The sequence below is a fragment of the Salvelinus fontinalis genome, chromosome 32, assembly GCF_029448725.1.
Source record: "Salvelinus fontinalis isolate EN_2023a chromosome 32, ASM2944872v1, whole genome shotgun sequence".
NCBI lineage: Eukaryota > Metazoa > Chordata > Actinopteri > Salmoniformes > Salmonidae > Salvelinus > Salvelinus fontinalis.
In genome coordinates, this window is record NC_074696.1 from 11653319 (window position 1) to 11672677 (window position 19359).

General features: G+C 46.8%; 1 protein-coding gene across 5 annotated transcripts in view; it reads right to left on the reverse strand.

Annotated features, from left to right (window-relative positions):
- Positions 1–18759, reverse strand: part of LOC129830724 (pumilio homolog 1-like) — a 96694-nt gene extending 77935 nt beyond the window's left edge. For 4 of the 5 annotated variants that reach the window (XM_055893371.1, XM_055893369.1, XM_055893370.1 and 1 more), the window contains exons 1-4: positions 18625–18759; positions 4191–4363; positions 3229–3351; positions 962–1030 (exon numbers count right to left, since the gene is read on the reverse strand). In XM_055893371.1, the coding sequence (XP_055749346.1) occupies positions 962–1030; positions 3229–3351; positions 4191–4352 (354 nt within the window). In that variant the 5' untranslated portion in view covers positions 4353–4363; positions 18625–18759. Of the gene's footprint in view, positions 1–961; positions 1031–3228; positions 3352–4190; positions 4364–15224; positions 15641–18624 lie in introns of those variants that run through there. The other variant, XM_055893368.1, reaches the window with a different exon arrangement.
- Positions 18760–19359: the final 600 nt, after the last annotated feature.

Below are 19359 nucleotides of genomic sequence, written 5' to 3' on the forward strand. Positions count from 1 at the left end.
AGAGACAAGTGAAAGAGAGACAAGTGAAAGAGAGACACGTGAAAGAGAGACACGTGAAAGAGAGACACGTGAAAGAGAGACACGTGAAAGAGAGACACGTGAAAGAGAGAGAGAGACACGTGAAAGAGAGAGAGAGACACGTGAAAGAGAGAGAGAGACACGTGAAAGAGAGAGAGAGACACGTGAAAGAGAGAGAGAGACACGTGAAAGAGAGAGAGAGACACGTGAAAGAGAGAGAGAGACACGTGAAAGAGAGAGAGAGACACGTGAAAGAGAGAGAGAGACACGTGAAAGAGAGAGAGAGACACGTGAAAGAGAGAGAGAGACACGTGAAAGAGAGAGAGAGACAAGTGAAAGAGAGAGAGAGACAAGTGAAAGAGAGAGAGAGACAAGTGAAAGAGAGAGAGAGACAAGTGAAAGAGAGAGAGAGACAAGTGAAAGAGAGAGAGAGACAAGTGAAAGAGAGAGAGAGACAAGTGAGTGAAAGAGAGAGAGAGACAAGTGAGTGAAAGAGAGAGAGAGACAAGTGAGTGAAAGAGAGAGAGAGACAAGTGAGTGAAAGAGAGAGAGAGACAAGTGAGTGAAAGAGAGAGAGAGACAAGTGAGTGAAAGAGAGAGAGAGACAAGTGAGAGAGAGAGAGACAAGTGAGAGAGAGAGAGAGAGAGAGAAGTGAGAGAGAGAGAGAGAGAGAGAAGTGAAAGAGAGAGAGAGAGAGAGAGGTGAAAGAGAGAGAGAGAGAGAGGTGAAACAGAGAGAGAGAGAGAGAGGTGAAAGAGAGAGAGAGAGAAGTGAAAGAGAAGTGTCATGGCGTTTTCTTCGGAATGACTAAATAAAGCAGCAGTATTTATGGGGTACTTTATTCTGGGCTACAGTATTCTTCCAACCACCATCATATGGCATTCGGTAGGCTGAGTGTCTATGGTCCTCTAACTACTTGACCTGTAACCCCTGACCCCTTACCTCTCCCATGGCACGCCTCTCCAGAGCCAGAGCCTGGAAGTCATGGTTCAGCTCATCCATCGACCGCCCCTGAAGAGAGAGACCAGGTTATAACACTACACTAGAGACCAGGTTATAAGACTACACCTACAGAGAGAGACCAGGTTATAACACTACACCTACAGAGAGAGACCAGGTTATAACACCACACTACAGAAACCAGGTTATAACACTACACTACAGAAACCAGGTTATAACACTACACCTACAGAGAGAGACCAGGTTATAACACTACACATACAGAGAGAGACCAGGTTATAACACTACACTACAGAAACCAGGTTATAACACTACACTACAGAAACCAGGTTATAACACTACACCTACAGAGAGAGACCAGGTTATAACACTACACTACAGAAACCAGGTTATAACACTACACTACAGAAACCAGGTTATAAGACTACACCTACAGAGAGAGACCAGGTTATAATAACACCTACAGAGAGACCAGGTTATAACACTACACCTGCAGAGAGAGACCAGGTTATAACACTACACCTACAGAGAGAGACCAGGTTATAATAACACCTACAGAGAGAGACCAGGTTATAACACTACACCTACAGAGAGAGACCAGGTTATAACACTACACCTACAGAGAGAGACCAGGTTATAACACTACACCTACAGAGAGAGACCAGGTTATAACACTACACCTACAGAGAGAGACCAGGTTATAACACTACACCTACAGAGAGAGACCAGGTTATAACACTACACCTACGGAGAGAGACCAGGTTATAACACTACACCTACAGAGAGAGACCAGGTTATAATAACACCTATAGAGAGAGACCAGGTTATAACACTACACCTACAGAGAGAGACCAGGTTATAACACTACACCTACAGAGAGAGACCAGGTTATAATAACACCTACAGAGAGACCAGGTTATAATAACACCTACAGAGAGACCAGGTTATAACACTACACCTACAGAGAGAGACCAGGTTATAATAACACCTACAGAGAGACCAGGTTATAATAACACCTACAGAGAGACCAGGTTATAACACTACACCTACAGAGAGAGACCAGGTTATAACACTACACCTACAGAGAGAGACCAGGTTATAATAACACCTACAGAGACACCAGGTTATAACACTACACCTACAGAGAGAGACCAGGTTATAACACTACACCTACAGAGAGAGACCAGGTTATAACACTACACCTACAGAGAGAGACCAGGTTATAATAACACCTACAGAGAGACCAGGTTATAATAACACCTACAGAGAGAGACCAGGTTATAACAACACCTACAGAGAGAGACCAGGTTATAATAACACCTACAGAGAGACCAGGTTATAATAACACCTACAGAGAGAGACCAGGTTATAATAACACCTATAGAGAGACCAGGTTATAATAACACCTACAGAGAGACCAGGTTATAACACTACACCTATAGAGAGACCAGGTTATAATAACACCTACAGAGAGACCAGGTTATAATAACACCTACAGAGAGAGACCAGGTTATAACACTACACCTATAGAGAGAGACCAGGTTATAACACTACACCTACAGAGAGAGACCAGGTTATAACACTACACCTACAGAGAGACCAGGTTATAACACTACACCTACAGAGAGAGACCAGGTTATAACACTACACCTACAGAGAGAGACCAGGTTATAACACTACACCTACAGAGAGAGACCAGGTTATAACACTACACCTACAGAGAGAGACCAGGTTATAATAACACCTACAGAGAGAGACCAGGTTATAATAACACCTACAGAGAGAGACCAGGTTATAATAACACCTACAGAGAGACCAGGTTATAATAACACCTACAGAGAGAGACCAGGTTATAATAACACCTACAGAGAGACCAGGTTATAATAACACCTACAGAGAGAGACCAGGTTATAACACTACACCTACAGAGAGAGACCAGGTTATAACACTACACCTACAGAGAGAGAGACCAGGTTATAACACTACACCTACAGAGAGAGAGACCAGGTTATAACACTACACCTACAGAGAGACCAGGTTATAATAACACCTACAGAGAGAGACCAGGTTATAATAACACCTACAGAGAGAGACCAGGTTATAACAACACCCCCCCCCCACTCACTGCACCTTCAGAGAGAGGGGCAAGGTTACACACAGAGAAAAAGAGACTGTCAGTAAAGACTAGGCCTATAAACTCAAACCTAGACCATGTTCTGATTTTTACACCCCCCCCCCCCCCCCAGTACCTGGCTGTCGTGGATGTTCTCCCCAGCGGGCCAGCGGTGTTTGCCAGGCTGCTCCCCGTGCTGCCGCTGGAAGAAGTAATTCACCATGGCATCATCCTGAGACCGCCCCGTACCCGCCACGCCCTGCAACACACACAGCCAACATCTCTGCTACCACCTTTGCTCCAAACAAACATTAATTTGTCAGGACATCTGTCAGTCTGTGTGACGTGTAATGCAGTCTGACATGACATAGATTTAAAAATCTAACAGACACTCAGATTATTATAATTATTTTCATTTATTATTATTTATATGTTTTTTAAAATAAATAACACCTACAGAGAGACCAGGTTATAATAACACCTACAGAGAGAGACCAGGTTAAAATAAATAATTTTTTATTAAATGGGTCAAAATATTTTTCCCCTACAAAAAAAAAGATAAGCATGCTTTGTAATGTTTCAAAAACAAACGCATTACTAGTAAGAAGTAATGTGGTATATTGTTTTAATTTCATTTTTTGTGACCCGAGTCATTTAATCCAAAATATCACAGATGAGACAAATCTTCACCTGCCTCTTTAAGGGCGGGAGGTTACCATGGTAGCGCGACTCGAGTCGTTTGTGCCTGTGATTCTGACTAACAGAGACGTTGTCTTCTCTTCCCTAGCGGTTGAAACTCAAACATAGAAAACAAAACAAAAAAGTAGAAACGCCAGGCAGTTGTAGCGCTAGGTGGAATAGGCTATATAAGAGTCGTAGTTACTTGAGCTATGAAACACAAACGGCAGAAATACTTTGAAAACAGCATTTATTTTACTTTAAATGTGATCACACTTTACTATTTTTTTTTTTAATCACAAATGTGAGTGAAATGCTCGTCCTGTGAAGCCCTGGTGAAGTACACATCATATCGGCCAATGCCAAAATCTACCCTCATTTGGCAGGTGTTCATTTTATGCCCTGGTCTCCATCCCTTACCTGCTGGTTTGGTGGCGGGGCATGTGGGGTCTGTCCGGCCGGGGGGGCGTGTCCTCCGCTGCTCAGCACCACCGGCATGCTGGGAGTTGAAGTTCTGAGGTGGGGGCTGAACGAGTCCTGCCAGAGCACTGCTTTACCCTTCAACACACACACGCTGCTCATTCCACCACGGCCTGGGGAAGAGACACACACCGTTAGTTGAAATATTCACACACAACCGATCTACCAATAGTTTTATTATTGTAGCTGAAAAAAACCCGTCATGGATTGTGCTTAAAAGAGCCCTCCAAATATACTCCGAAAGTATATTTCTTAAAGAGCCACTGAACACGCCAATTGGCCAATTCCGCATTTGGTTAGTGATGTTTGAGACACTGTACAAGCGAAAGCCTATTTCACTTCCTCAAAATCCAAATATATATATACATACATACATACATACATACATACATACACACACATTAGGGGTGTCCTCGACTAAAACAAATCTTGATAGAACGACAGTCGTCTGTTCATTCGACCAATCGATTGGTAGAATTTTGTTACGTGTATTTTTCCATATAGACACACCCTATGTGTTTTATTAAAATAAACTGTATATGCATTGAGCTTGTCTGATGCTTTAAGCTCACTGTTTGCTGAAATAAGACACAAATGACTCAAGAGGGAGCCAGAGATCAAGATAACTACAATATAAAACCTTAACCTGACTCAACCATCCTCCTCCTGCTGGCTTTTGCAGATTCTGTCCTTACTCTCCTTAGGAGTCTGTAACCTTTCTCATGTGGAATGCCACTTTATCTCACCGCTTCTACCGATCTGCGTGCCAGTTATGGTTTTCAAATTCACATTTTCGTGGAACAGTTTCATTTAATTCGTAATAACATCTTCGTATCTCAAAATCATTGTCATGTGGTTATTCAAAATCCAAATCTAAATGAAAATGAATTCGAACCTAAAAACGTACTTTATTGTCATTGTCACCAATGTAAAAAATAGCCTATAAAACCAACAAATAAAAACATTGCAGCCTGCAGGTAGAAATTAATATATTTTATTTAAATCACATTGGCTACGCATGGCCTGCAACAAACTTTAAACATTGTATAAATTATTAACTTGAGTCTGGCCTGAAGCTCCTTGCAACATTGTATAAAATATTCTGGGCCCTGAGAGTTGCCTGCCAGTGAGCTCTGGACAGACACTGCTGTAGGCTATTTGCACAAGAGATAAGAAGAAATCAGGTAGGCCTATTTAATGACCCACTGAATCAGAGCAGGACATTTTTCCCTTTTACGCTGAGTGATTATCGAAAGGGAGAGAACTGGAAATATTTTTTAAATACATTGAAGAACTATTGTAATTCTCACTGGATGTAAAAACAGGCTGTTAGCTTGTTGTTTGAGGTGAAGAAAACATTACTTTGAGAAGCTCCACAGGTCATTAGTGGTGGTGCATTGAGCCAATCAGAAATACTATCAAATCCCCAAATGGACATTTTTATGTATACCTTTGCATGCAGGCCAGGTAGCCAATAGGCCTTCTTCTATGCGCAATCAGGTGCGCGTCCTTACTCAACATTGACAGGAGCGCTCAAAACAAAAGACGATACCTAAATTGACAAAATTCGTAAATGGAATGAAATAAAGCCAAAACTTGTTTCTCACATAGGTTGTACAGTAAACGGTAAAAAGACTGGAATAATAATATTGAACGCATATAACAGACATTACCGTAATCAAAACAAACATTGTAGATTAGAAATGATAGGAATTAACTTTAAAATGTACTACTGGTGATATATGTAATGGGGAATTGATTTACAATAACAATCAAAACGCAAACAATTTATGCAACAATGAAATGTGCATGAACTGGCAGGAGAGAGCACATTCGGCCCCCGCAACCGCTTAGCCTCGGCCCCCGCAACCGCTTAGCCTCGGCCCCCGCAACCGCTTAGCCTCGGCCCCCGCAACCGCTTAGCCTCGGCCCCCGCAACCGCTTAGCCTCGGCCCCCGCAACCGCTTAGCCTCGGCCCCCGCAACCGCTTAGCCTCGGCCCCCGCAACCGCTTAGCCTCGGCCCCCGCAACCGCTTAGCCTCGGCCCCCGCAACCGCTTAGTTCACGGAGATGGGAGCGAATAAGACAGAAAAATACATCTACATATTTTTTTACTGCATGACTAAAAGGAAATCCCGGCCCACCAACAGGCTATGGACCAGAAGAATTGGGATCAGCTGACACACAACAACACACACACTATCGTCTTTGTATCTCAAAATCACTGCAATGTGGTTACCCTTAAAAATCTAAATGGAAATGATTCTAATATAAAGACAATTTATCCAGAGAGCGCCCTTACATCATGGGAAAAGGCTGCACTTGAATGTCCGCTACACTATGAAACCACACACTGTTGAATAATTCTCCTGGTGAATGACTAGCTACACTATGAAACTACACACTATTGAATAATTCCCATGGTGAATGACTAGCTACACTATTGAATAATTCCCATGGTGAATGACTAGCTACACTATGAAACTACACACTATTGAATAATTCCCATGGTGAATGACTAGCTACACTATTGAATAATTCCCATGGTGAATGACTAGCTACACTATGAAACTACACACTATTGAATAATTCCCATGGTGAATGACTAGCTACACTATTGAATAATTCTCCTGGTGAATGACTAGCTACACTATTGAATAATTCTCCTGGTGAATGACTAGCTACACTATTGAATAATTCCCATGGTGAATGACTAGCTACACTATTGAATAATTCCCATGGTGAATGACTAGCTACACTATTGAATAATTCCCATGGTGAATGACTAGCTACACTATTGAATAATTCCCATGGTGAATGACTAGCTACACTATTGAATAATTCCCATGGTGAATGACTAGCTACACTATTGAATCATCCCCCTGGTGAATGACTAGCTACACTATGAAACCACACAGTATTGAATCATCCCCATGGTGAATGACTAGCTACGCTATAAAACCACACAGTATTGAATCATTCCCATGGTGAATGACTAGCTACACTATTGAATCATCCCCATGGTGAATGACTAGCTACGCTATAAAACCACACAGTATTGAATCATTCCCATGGTGAATGACTAGCTACACTATGAAACCACACAGTATTGAATCATCCCCATGGTGAATGACTAGCTACGCTATGAAACCACACAGTATTGAATCATTCCCAAGGTGAATGTCCGCTACGCTATGAAACCACACACAATCGCAGAGACATTTATATTACCGACCGCTATTGATTTGGTGAAAACAACATGTGGGGAGACAGAGGCGCGGAAACTCCCATCAATACCTTTGTCAGATAACACTGTTAAACAAATCATTTATTGTATTGCTAGCAATCAAGATGAAACTGACTGAACGAGTCAAAAACTCTCCCCAGTTATGCACTCCAAATGGACGTTAGCCGCGAGGCCCCGAGATACCCATGCATTGACTTTTGTTCTCTATACATGTCAGGGGATACTATTCACGAGGACATATGGTTCTGTCTCAAGGTTCCCAAGCAGGAAACGGCACAGTTCAGTGTGCTGCATGGCTATATTGACAAAAAACAGATTCCATATGGGATTGAGTGACGGGGCTTTGCACAGATGTGGTTCTATCTATGGCGGAGCGGCAGGCAGGCCTCTGCACTCTAGTTATAAATGAGTCGCCCTCTGCCATACGGACACATTAAAAATATATATATTTCACCTTTATTTAACCAGGTAGGCCAGTTGAGAACAAGTTCTCATTTACAACTACGACCTGGCTAAGATAAAGCAAAGCAGTGGGACAGAAACAACACAGTTACATATGGAATAAACAAACGTACAGTCAATAACACAATAGAAAGTCTATATACAGTGTGTGCAAATGAAGTAATGAGGTAAGGCCATAAATAGGCCAATAGTGGCGAAGTGATTACAATTTACACGAGTGATGTATGTGCAGATGAGGATGTGCAAGTGGAAACACTGGTGTGCAAAAGAGCAGAAATAGAAAAACAAATATGGGGATGAGGTAGGTAGTTGGGCCATTTACAGATGGGCTGTGAACAGCTACAGCGATCGGTAAGCTGCTCTGACAGCTGACGCTTAAACTTAGTGAGGGAGATATAAGTCTCCAACTTCAGTGATTTTTGCAATTCGTTCGTTTTGAGTTTGATACACCACGAAGAACTGGCAGCAAAAGAGCTAAGCACAGAATTCTGAGATATACCGCAGCAGGTAACTTCCACTGTAAACTGCATCAAACCACATCCACAGCGCACACCCCTGTTCACAAAACTGTGTGGAGATATGTGATCCGAGCATGAGAATGTTGTATTTCACACCGAGGCTTGATGGTTATCGAGAGGGAGTGTTGGAAAGGTTATTCACATTGAGAGATGAACTGTTGTCATTCACAATGAAGATTTTTTTTAAATAAATATAAAATGCACAGACTTGATTGACTTTCTGTGTAATGAAAATAAAATGTGTCTCCTTGCCCAAGTAACAGATATATTTGGGAAATGGAACAAACTGAAAGCAAAAGTATAGGCTGTTTTCAAAGACTGTTTTCAAAGGGATTCGTTGCTACTTCATTTTACAAACAACAATGTCTAGAGGGGGGTGTCGGTAGATAGTCAATACTCTGTTTAAAATACTTTAAAGTATTACTTAAGTAGACTGTTGTTGTCTCTCTACTATTTATATTTTTGACAACTTTTCCTTTACTAAATTCCTAAAGAAAATAATGTACTTTTTACTCCATACATGTTCCCCGACACCCAAAAGTACTCGTTACATTTTGAATGCTTAGCAGGACAGGAACATGGTCCAATTCACACACTTATCAAGAGAACATCCCTGGTCATCCCAACTGCCTCTGATCTGGAGGACTCACTAAACAGAGAACATCCCTGGTCATCCTTACTGCCTCTGATCTGGTGGACTCACTCAACACAAATTCTTTGTTTGTAAATTATGTCTGAGTGTTGGAGTGTGCCCCTGGTTATCCGTAAATTAAAAAAAACAAGAAAATTATAGCATCATTGGTTTTGTAGCATAAACAGGGAATTTTATATTTTTCACTGATATTATGACTGTCAGCTTGTTTCATATCTGCAAAGTAGTTAAAACGGTTTAGATGTCCCAAGGATCCCGGACAGCAATAACCCTCAGTGAACGGTGTCAAGTACTCTCACACTGCTGGCTCGATAGGGGTGGTAAACGTACATTTGGACCAGTCCCTGACAAGTGACAACCCATATATTAAAACTTAGCAACGAAGCTCTACGTTGTAACCCGCTATGTTTTCTTAGTGTCTCTGAAAACATTTTAATGACAGAGGCAGAGCTTGAGGAATACCCTTCGCAAAGAGCAATTAAAAAACTGGTTGGTTACAGCCTTTAATGCTGACAGCCGTGGTATATCGTATACCACAGGTATGTCAAAACATTTATTTTTACTACTCTAATTACATTGGTAACCAGTTTATAATAGCAATAAGGCACCTCAGGGGTTTGTGGTATATGGACAATATACCAAGGCTAAGGGCTGTGTCCAGGCACTCAGTGTTGCGTCGTGCTTAATAAACAGCCCTTAGCCGTGGTATATTGGACATATACCACACATCCGCGGGCCTTCTTGCTTAATTATAACACGCCAGATTTAGAGGGCTTCACTAAGGGGCTGTAACGTTAACGTTGCCACGACGTTGAATGTTCTTAGCACGGCACTTGCTTTACATTTACACCCAACCATGGCACTTCACCTCGGGACACTTCACCTCGGGACACTTCACCTCGGGACACTTCACCTCGGGACACTTCACCTCGGGACACCTAACCACGACACTTCACTTCGGGACACCCTACCACGACCCTCCCCCTCGGGACACCCTACCACGACACTTCACCTCGGGACACCCTACCACGGCCCTTCACCTCGGGACACCCAACCACGGCCCTTCACCTCGGGACACCCAACCACGGCCCTTCACCTCGGGACACCCAACCACGGCCCTTCACCTCGGGACACCCAACCACGGCCCTTCACCTCGGGACACCCAACCACGGCCCTTCACCTCGGGACACCCAACCACGGCCCTTCACCTCGGGACACCCAACCACGGCCCTTCACCTCGGGACACCCAACCACGGCCCTTCACCTCGGGACACCCAACCACGGCCCTTCACCTCGGGACACCCAACCACGGCCCTTCACCTCGGGACACCCAACCACGGCCCTTCACCTCGGGACACCCAACCACGGCCCTTCACCTCGGGACACCCAACCACGGCCCTTCACCTCGGGACACCCAACCACGGCCCTTCACCTCGGGACACCCAACCACGGCCCTTCACCTCGGGACACCCAACCACGGCCCTTCACCTCGGGACACCCAACCACGGCACTTCACCTCGGGACACCCAACCACGGCACTTCACCTCGGGACACCCAACCACGGCACTTCACCTCGGGACACCCAACCACGGCACTTCACCTCGGGACACCCAACCACGGCACTTCACCTCGGGACACCCAACCACGGCACTTCACCTCAGGACACCCAACCACGGCACTTCACCTCAGGACACCCAACCACGGCACTTCACCTCAGGACACCCAACCACGGCACTTCACCTCAGGACACCCAACCACGGCACTTCACCTCAGGACACCCAACCACGGCACTTCACCTCAGGACACCCAACCACGGCCCTTCACCTCAGGACACCCAACCACGGCCCTTCACCTCAGGACACCCAACCACGGCCCTTCACCTCAGGACACCCAACCACGGCCCTTCACCTCAGGACACCCAACCACGGCCCTTCACCTCAGGACACCCAACCACGGCCCTTCACCTCAGGACACCCAACCACGGCCCTTCACCTCAGGACACCCAACCACGGCCCTTCACCTCAGGACACCCAACCACGGCCCTTCACCTCAGGACACCCAACCACGGCCCTTCACCTCAGGACACCCAACCACGGCCCTTCACCTCAGGACACCCAACCACGGCCCTTCACCTCAGGACACCCAACCACGGCCCTTCACCTCAGGACACCCAACCACGGCCCTTCACCTCAGGACACCCAACCACGGCCCTTCACCTCAGGACACCCAACCACGGCCCTTCACCTCAGGACACCCAACCACGGCCCTTCACCTCAGGACACCCAACCACGGCCCTTCACCTCAGGACACCCAACCACGGCCCTTCACCTCAGGACACCCAACCACGGCCCTTCACCTCAGGACACCCAACCACGGCCCTTCACCTCAGGACACCCAACCACGGCCCTTCACCTCAGGACACCCAACCACGGCCCTTCACCTCAGGACACCCAACCACGGCCCTTCACCTCAGGACACCCAACCACGGCCCTTCACCTCAGGACACCCAACCACGGCCCTTCACCTCAGGACACCCAACCACGGCCCTTCACCTCAGGACACCCAACCACGGCCCTTCACCTCAGGACACCCAACCACGGCCCTTCACCTCAGGACACCCAACCACGGCCCTTCACCTCAGGACACCCAACCACGGCCCTTCACCTCAGGACACCCAACCACGGCCCTTCACCTCAGGACACCCAACCACGGCCCTTCACCTCAGGACACCCAACCACGGCCCTTCACCTCAGGACACCCAACCACGGCCCTTCACCTCAGGACACCCAACCACGGCCCTTCACCTCAGGACACCCAACCACGGCCCTTCACCTCAGGACACCCAACCACGGCCCTTCACCTCAGGACACCCAACCACGGCCCTTCACCTCAGGACACCCAACCACGGCCCTTCACCTCAGGACACCCAACCACGGCCCTTCACCTCAGGACACCCAACCACGGCCCTTCACCTCAGGACACCCAACCACGGCCCTTCACCTCAGGACACCCAACCACGGCCCTTCACCTCAGGACACCCAACCACGGCCCTTCACCTCAGGACACCCAACCACGGCCCTTCACCTCAGGACACCCAACCACGGCCCTTCACCTCAGGACACCCAACCACGGCCCTTCACCTCAGGACACCCAACCACGGCCCTTCACCTCAGGACACCCAACCACGGCCCTTCACCTCAGGACACCCAACCACGGCCCTTCACCTCAGGACACCCAACCACGGCCCTTCACCTCAGGACACCCAACCACGGCCCTTCACCTCAGGACACCCAACCACGGCCCTTCACCTCAGGACACCCAACCACGGCACTTCACCTCAGGACACCCAACCACGGCACTTCACCTCAGGACACCCAACCACGGCACTTCACCTCAGGACACCCAACCACGGCACTTCACCTCAGGACACCCAACCACGGCACTTCACCTCAGGACACCCAACCACGGCACTTCACCTCAGGACACCCAACCACGGCACTTCACCTCAGGACACCCAACCACGGCACTTCACCTCAGGACACCCAACCACGGCACTTCACCTCAGGACACCCAACCACGGCACTTCACCTCAGGACACCCAACCACGGCACTTCACCTCAGGACACCCAACCACGGCACTTCACCTCAGGACACCCAACCACGGCACTTCACCTCAGGACACCCAACCACGGCACTTCACCTCAGGACACCCAACCACGGCACTTCACCTCAGGACACCCAACCACGGCACTTCACCTCAGGACACCCAACCACGACACTTCACCTCAGGACACCCAACCACGACACTTCACCTCAGGACACCCAACCACGACACTTCACCTCAGGACACCCAACCACGACACTTCACCTCAGGACACCCAACCACGACACTTCACCTCAGGACACCCAACCACGACACTTCACCTCAGGACACCCAACCACGACACTTCACCTCAGGACACCCAACCACGACACTTCACCTCAGGACACCCAACCACGACACTTCACCTCAGGACACCCAACCACGACACTTCACCTCAGGACACCCAACCACGACACTTCACCTCAGGACAGCCAACCACGACACTTCACCTCAGGACAGCCAACCACGACACTTCACCTCAGGACACCCAACCACGACACTTCACCTCAGGACACCCAACCACGACACTTCACCTCAGGACACCCAACCACGACACTTCACCTCAGGACACCCAACCACGACACTTCACCTCAGGACACCCAACCACGACACTTCACCTCAGGACACCCAACCACGACACTTCACCTCAGGACACCCAACCACGACACTTCACCTCAGGACACCCAACCACGACACTTCACCTCAGGACACCCAACCACGGCACTTCACCTCAGGACACCCAACCACGACACTTCACCTCAGGACACCCAACCACGACACTTCACCTCAGGACACCCAACCATGACACTTCACCTCAGGACACCCAACCACGACACTTCACCTCAGGACACCCAACCACGACACTTCACCTCAGGACACCCAACCACGGCACTTCACCTCAGGACACCCAACCATGGCACTTCACCTCAGGACACCCAACCATGGCACTTCACCTCAGGACACCCAACACCCTACCATGACACTTTACCTAACAGTATTTGACCAGTGAACATTTTTAGCTCTTTATTGAGCTGGCAAGCTTGTATCTACTCACCGTAGAAGCAGTAACAGTTAGTTCACAGAATTTCACTCTCCTCACCAACTAGCGTAGATGTGTTGGGTGATAAGTGTCCAGTTTGTTGCGCGCCAGACGAAGATAGTCTGACAGCCATGTAAAGACTGTCCCCCACTTATACGGCGGCGATACAAATTAATCCGTGAAAGTCTTGTACCGGCCGATAATATCGGTCCAGCTCTAGTTACACTGCTTCAACACACACATAACTCAAGCTACACTCCTTTTAAACACAATCTAGAAAGGATTCACACTCATACCTGCAGGGAATGCAATCAACATTTTGATCCACCAGCTAGTGGAGTCAGTCAACTTCCAAATAAACATTTTAAAAAATAACATATTCTAAGTGGTTTAATGTCTGGAGTCCTGGAGCTAAATTTACAGTTTACAACACCGTCCTCTGTCCCAAATGAATAGGAAACATCACCACCTAATTCCTTCTAATTATACCGTGCCAATCGTTCAGATTCATTTGTGGTTGAGGCCTGAATATTTATTCTAATGACGTTAGGCCACATTTGAGTTATGAAAACATCTGACCAAATTACATATTAAAGGGGGGGTCCCTTTATCTTCATACACAGCATGTTGTGAATCACACCCACGCAGTGTCACAAACACACCCACACAGCCTAGCCCCAGAGGAAAGAAGAGGTCAAATTCCATCTTCATTATACTGACTCGCGTGGTGTGGGGGGGGGGGGTTCCATGTTCGATTTAACTGACAATATGAAATGGAACTAAAACCTGATTCCCTTTCTCAGAAAAACATATATACATTTGGGGATATATATAAATTAAAAGTTGGTCTACTTCACTGTCAGTTTTGTCCAAGTTTGGTTGAATATAAAACAAAATCAGAATACAGAAAGCCCATTAGAGCCACTATTAATTAATTTGTTGTCATTCTATGCTCATGCAGTAGCCTCATAAGAACATGTATTATTTAGAAACGTAAAATACCGAACAAAATAAGAAATATATTGTGATATGATATTTTGGCCATGTCACCCAGCCTACCACTCGTCTATTACCTTGCACTAGTAACAGATGGTCTGAAGGTAGCTAGGTCATGTAGGTAGGAAACAGAACCCAGGTGGAAGTTAAAGCCTTTTGGTTTGGTTTAGTTCACCATATGTAATAGGTAGGCCTACATTACAGTTTAGACAGAAACACAGTCTCTGACAGTTATAATGAAAAGATCGCCACGAACAACATGGCTGATGTTTCACATTCTCCCAAACAATTGTGCACTTTATTGTTTTGTTTTTTTTGCATTTTGTGTAACCGTATTATTTTTTTTACTTATTGTGTACATAATGTTACTGCTAATGTCTCTTATGTCTTCTGGACACCAGAGAAGTGATTACTTACCGCGGACTGGAAGAAACTTCTTCCTTTATTGAGTCCGACGAGAAGGATATCCTGCTTTCACTGGAACAGGCCCAGATCCACGCCTTTTGCATGAAGAAAAGACGCCGGAAAAGAGGACGCAGATCGGGGATCCTTCTGAGAATCTGGAGGCGAGCGAGTAATCTCCCAGTGCCATCCATTTTCCTTGCTAACGTGCAATCGTTGGAAAATAAAACTGATGACCAACTATTAAGATTATCCTACCAACGGGACATTAAAAACTGTAACATCTTATGTTTCACCGACATGTGGCTGAATGAAGACACGGACAATATAGAGCTGGCGGGATTTTCCATGCACTGGCAGAACAGAGACGCTACGTCTCCTAAGACCAGGGGTGGGGGGTGTGTGTCTATTTACCAGCATGTCACCAGTGCAACCAGGGGGGGAAAAATCCTAGACTACATTTACTCCACACACAGAGATGCATACATAGCTCACCCCCGCCCTCCATCTGACCATAATTCTATCCTTCTGATTCCTGCTGACAAGCAAATATTAAAGCAGGAAGTACCAGTGACTCGCTCAATATGGAAGTGGTCAGATGACGCGGATGCTACACTACAGGACTGGTTTGCTAGGACAGACTGGAATATGTTCCGGGATTCATCCAAATCAAATCAAATTTTGATGGCATTGAGGAGTATACCACCTCAGTCATCGGCTTCATCAATAAGTGCATTGATGACATCGTCCCCACAGTGACTGTACGTACTTATCCCAAACAGAAGCCATGGATTACAGGAAACATCCGCATTGAGCAAAAGGCTAGAGCTGCCACTTTCAAGGAAGCGAAGACTAATCTGGACGCTTATAAGATTTTCCGCTTATAAGAACACGCAGAACAACTGTCAAGTGTCTTTAGTGACATTTTCAACCTCTCCCTGCCCAAGTCTGTAACACCTACATGTTTCAAGCAAACCACCATAGTCCCTGTGCCCAAGGAAATGAAGGTAACCTGCCTAAATAAGTACCAACCCGTGGCACTCACGTCGGTAGCCATGAAGTGCTTTGAAAGGCTGGTCATGGATCACATCAACAGCATCCTCCCGGACACCCTAGACCCACTCTAATTTGCATACCGCCCCAACAGATCCACAGATGACGCAATCTCAATCGCACTCCACACCGCCCATTCTCACCTGGACAAAAGGAACACCTACGTGAGAATGCTGTTCATCGACTACAGCTGAGCGTTCAACACCATAGTGCCCTCAAAGCTCATCACTAAGCTAAGGACCCTGGAACTAAACACCTCCCTCTGAAACTGAATCCTGGACTTCCTGACGGGCCGCCCCCAGGGGGGTAAGGGTAGGTAACAACACGTCTGCCACGCTGATCCTCAACACGGGGGCCCCTCAGGGGTGTGTACTTAGTCCCCTCCTGTATTCCCTGTTCACCTACGACTGCGTGGCCATACACAACTCCAACACCATCATTAAGTTTGCTGATGACACAACAGTGGTAGGTCTGATCACCGGCAACGATGAGACGGCCTATAGGGAGGAGGTCAGAGAACTGGCAGTGTGGTGCCAGGACAACGACCTCTCCCTCAATGTGAGCCAGACAAAGGACCTGATCGTGAAAAGGGAATAACAGGGCCCCATTAACATCGACAGGGCTGTAGTGGAGTGGGTCGAGAGTTTCAAGTTCCTTGGTGTCCACATTACCAACAAACTATCATGGTCCAAACACACCAAGACAGTCGTGAAGAGGGCACGACAAAACCTTTTCCCCCTCAGGAGACTGAAAAGATTTGGACCAAAAGGCTCCTCAACAGCTTCTACACCCAAGTCATTAGACTGCTGAACAATTCATAAAAATCGCCACCGGACAATTTACATTGACACCCCCTGTCTGGATAAATATATTTTGCAGAACAAACAAGCTTCTCTGACTTGGAGATAATAATAATAATAAATCACATCAGTTTTACTCATGACCTTTCCATCTTGAACGTTAACACAACGTTGTGCCCTGCTGAATGTGGCCCAGCTAGGTGATGTGGATTCCACCCACTCAACAGACGAGGGGTGTGTTCAGTCAATAAGCAATGTTCAAGACAACCAGGTGGTCTGTTCTATGTTTTACTTAGCGTTTAACCCCCGCCAACCTCTGATCGACAGGAAGCCACAAAAGTATTTGGAAAATATAGCCTGAATCTGTCAAATCGCATAACACGTATCTCTACCTCACACACACATCCATCATGGCTCAGAGGTGTACATACACAATCCTAATTGTTCCAGTGTCGCTATTAATAAATGGCTGACCCTGTCCGAGGGTGCCTCTGGGGGAGATGGAATACGCTAAAATGTTTTTAAAACTGTGCCCATTTCACATGAATATAATACACACTTGTGCATGTGTGAAATAAGCCAAATATAAGTACCCACCCTCGCCTCCATGCATAGAGTTATGCCATAACAAGTACGCCCCCTCTGCAGGCAATGTTAGTTAGCCAGCCAGCTAGCTCCTGCCATCCAGACAACCACTTACAAGCAAAACAAACAAATACTTCCGGTGTATTTGGGTCTGAAAATATGTTATTCAATGCAAGCAGAAAACAAAAAGCGATTAGTTTCTCGGCGGTGTATGCCATCATAACTTGGTAACATAACCTATTTGATAACACCCGGACATCAGTAACGTTCGCCAGCCGGAAATAGCATTGTTGCCTATAACTGGGTTAATGATTATTTAATACCGTGGATCGATTATAACCGCGAACTACTGTCCTGTCCACCTGGGCCAGAACAATAAAAACGGAACGTAGCTTTGTGTGTCAGCTGGATAACAGTCAGTCGCCGAGGCACAACTCACACCATCCAGCTAGCTAAACAAATCGAGACCAATTAGACATGAACATGGACGTAAGTAAATGTGTGTTTGTCTGGTTGACATATAACTAGATAATTACATTATCCATGTACTGGAGTGTTCGCTAGTTAGCTTAAGTGGCATGTATTGATGCCAACCACGAAACTGGTTCCAGTAGCTAACTACCAAAGCCTAACAACAAACAATACCAGACCTCCAAGCCAGCGACCAGAACAACTCGCCCCCGACACCCCCTCTACCAGTAACACATTACACACCCATTACTAGCACGTCTTCCGTGTACTCGGGCTCTACAGGTCTCCGTGACGCGGGTGTAAGCTAGCTAGCTAACAAAGGCCCTAGCTGTCTGGCTAGAGCGGAAGACGGGAACAACCGGAGGCGGCAGGGGTGGGAGGAAGCAACACAGCTGTTAAAATAACCCACAAAACTATCGTTACGGCCCGGTAAAGGTAATACATCGGGCGATGTGTGGTTTGAGGCGGCTAGAAGCACACTGTGCCCCCAGGTGAGGGCTACTTACAGGCGGAGAGGGCGGATGGTCGAAGATTTCAGCCCCGGTTCTCTATCCAGATTTCCAGGCTTTCACTCCGACAACATGGCGGCTCGGAGGGGAGCAGAGACAGGCATGCGCGCTGCATCATGGGAACGGATGAGAGCAGAGAGAGTGCGGTTCATTGCGCCAACTGGGAGGGGAGGGTCTCTCACCAGTCCCTTTGTTATACATATGTGTGGCTCTGTTGACATGCGCTGTTCTCTCACATTGGGCAAAAATATACTAATAATCTCAAATACATTCACAATAAAGATTATAGTGGTGTCTCTAACACTAGTTAGGGGAGTGTGTGGACAGTTCATTATTCCCAGTCCCAGATACCCGTTATTAGGTATGGACAGAATGCTATCTATGAAGGTCTGTGCAGAATGTTCAGAGAATTATGGTAATGGATCCAGCCACAGCCATGGCAACATGCTGACCACTGAGCACACAGAGGGTGTTCATGAGGCTGGATCTGGATGATAAAACACACACGAGGGGGTACTTTAGGTGTACTCCGGGCAGAGGAAAATTCATTTGGTGGTACAGTAACCCCCAAAAAGTTTTAGGAACCACTGCTCTACTAGACCAGTGCATTGTGAACCAACTAACAGCCCGTGTGAAAAGGGCGGTAGCGGCAGGTAACCTAACAGTTAAGAGGGGTTGGGTCATAGTAAAGAGCATTGGGCCACCAACTGAAAAGGTCGCTAGTGCGAATCC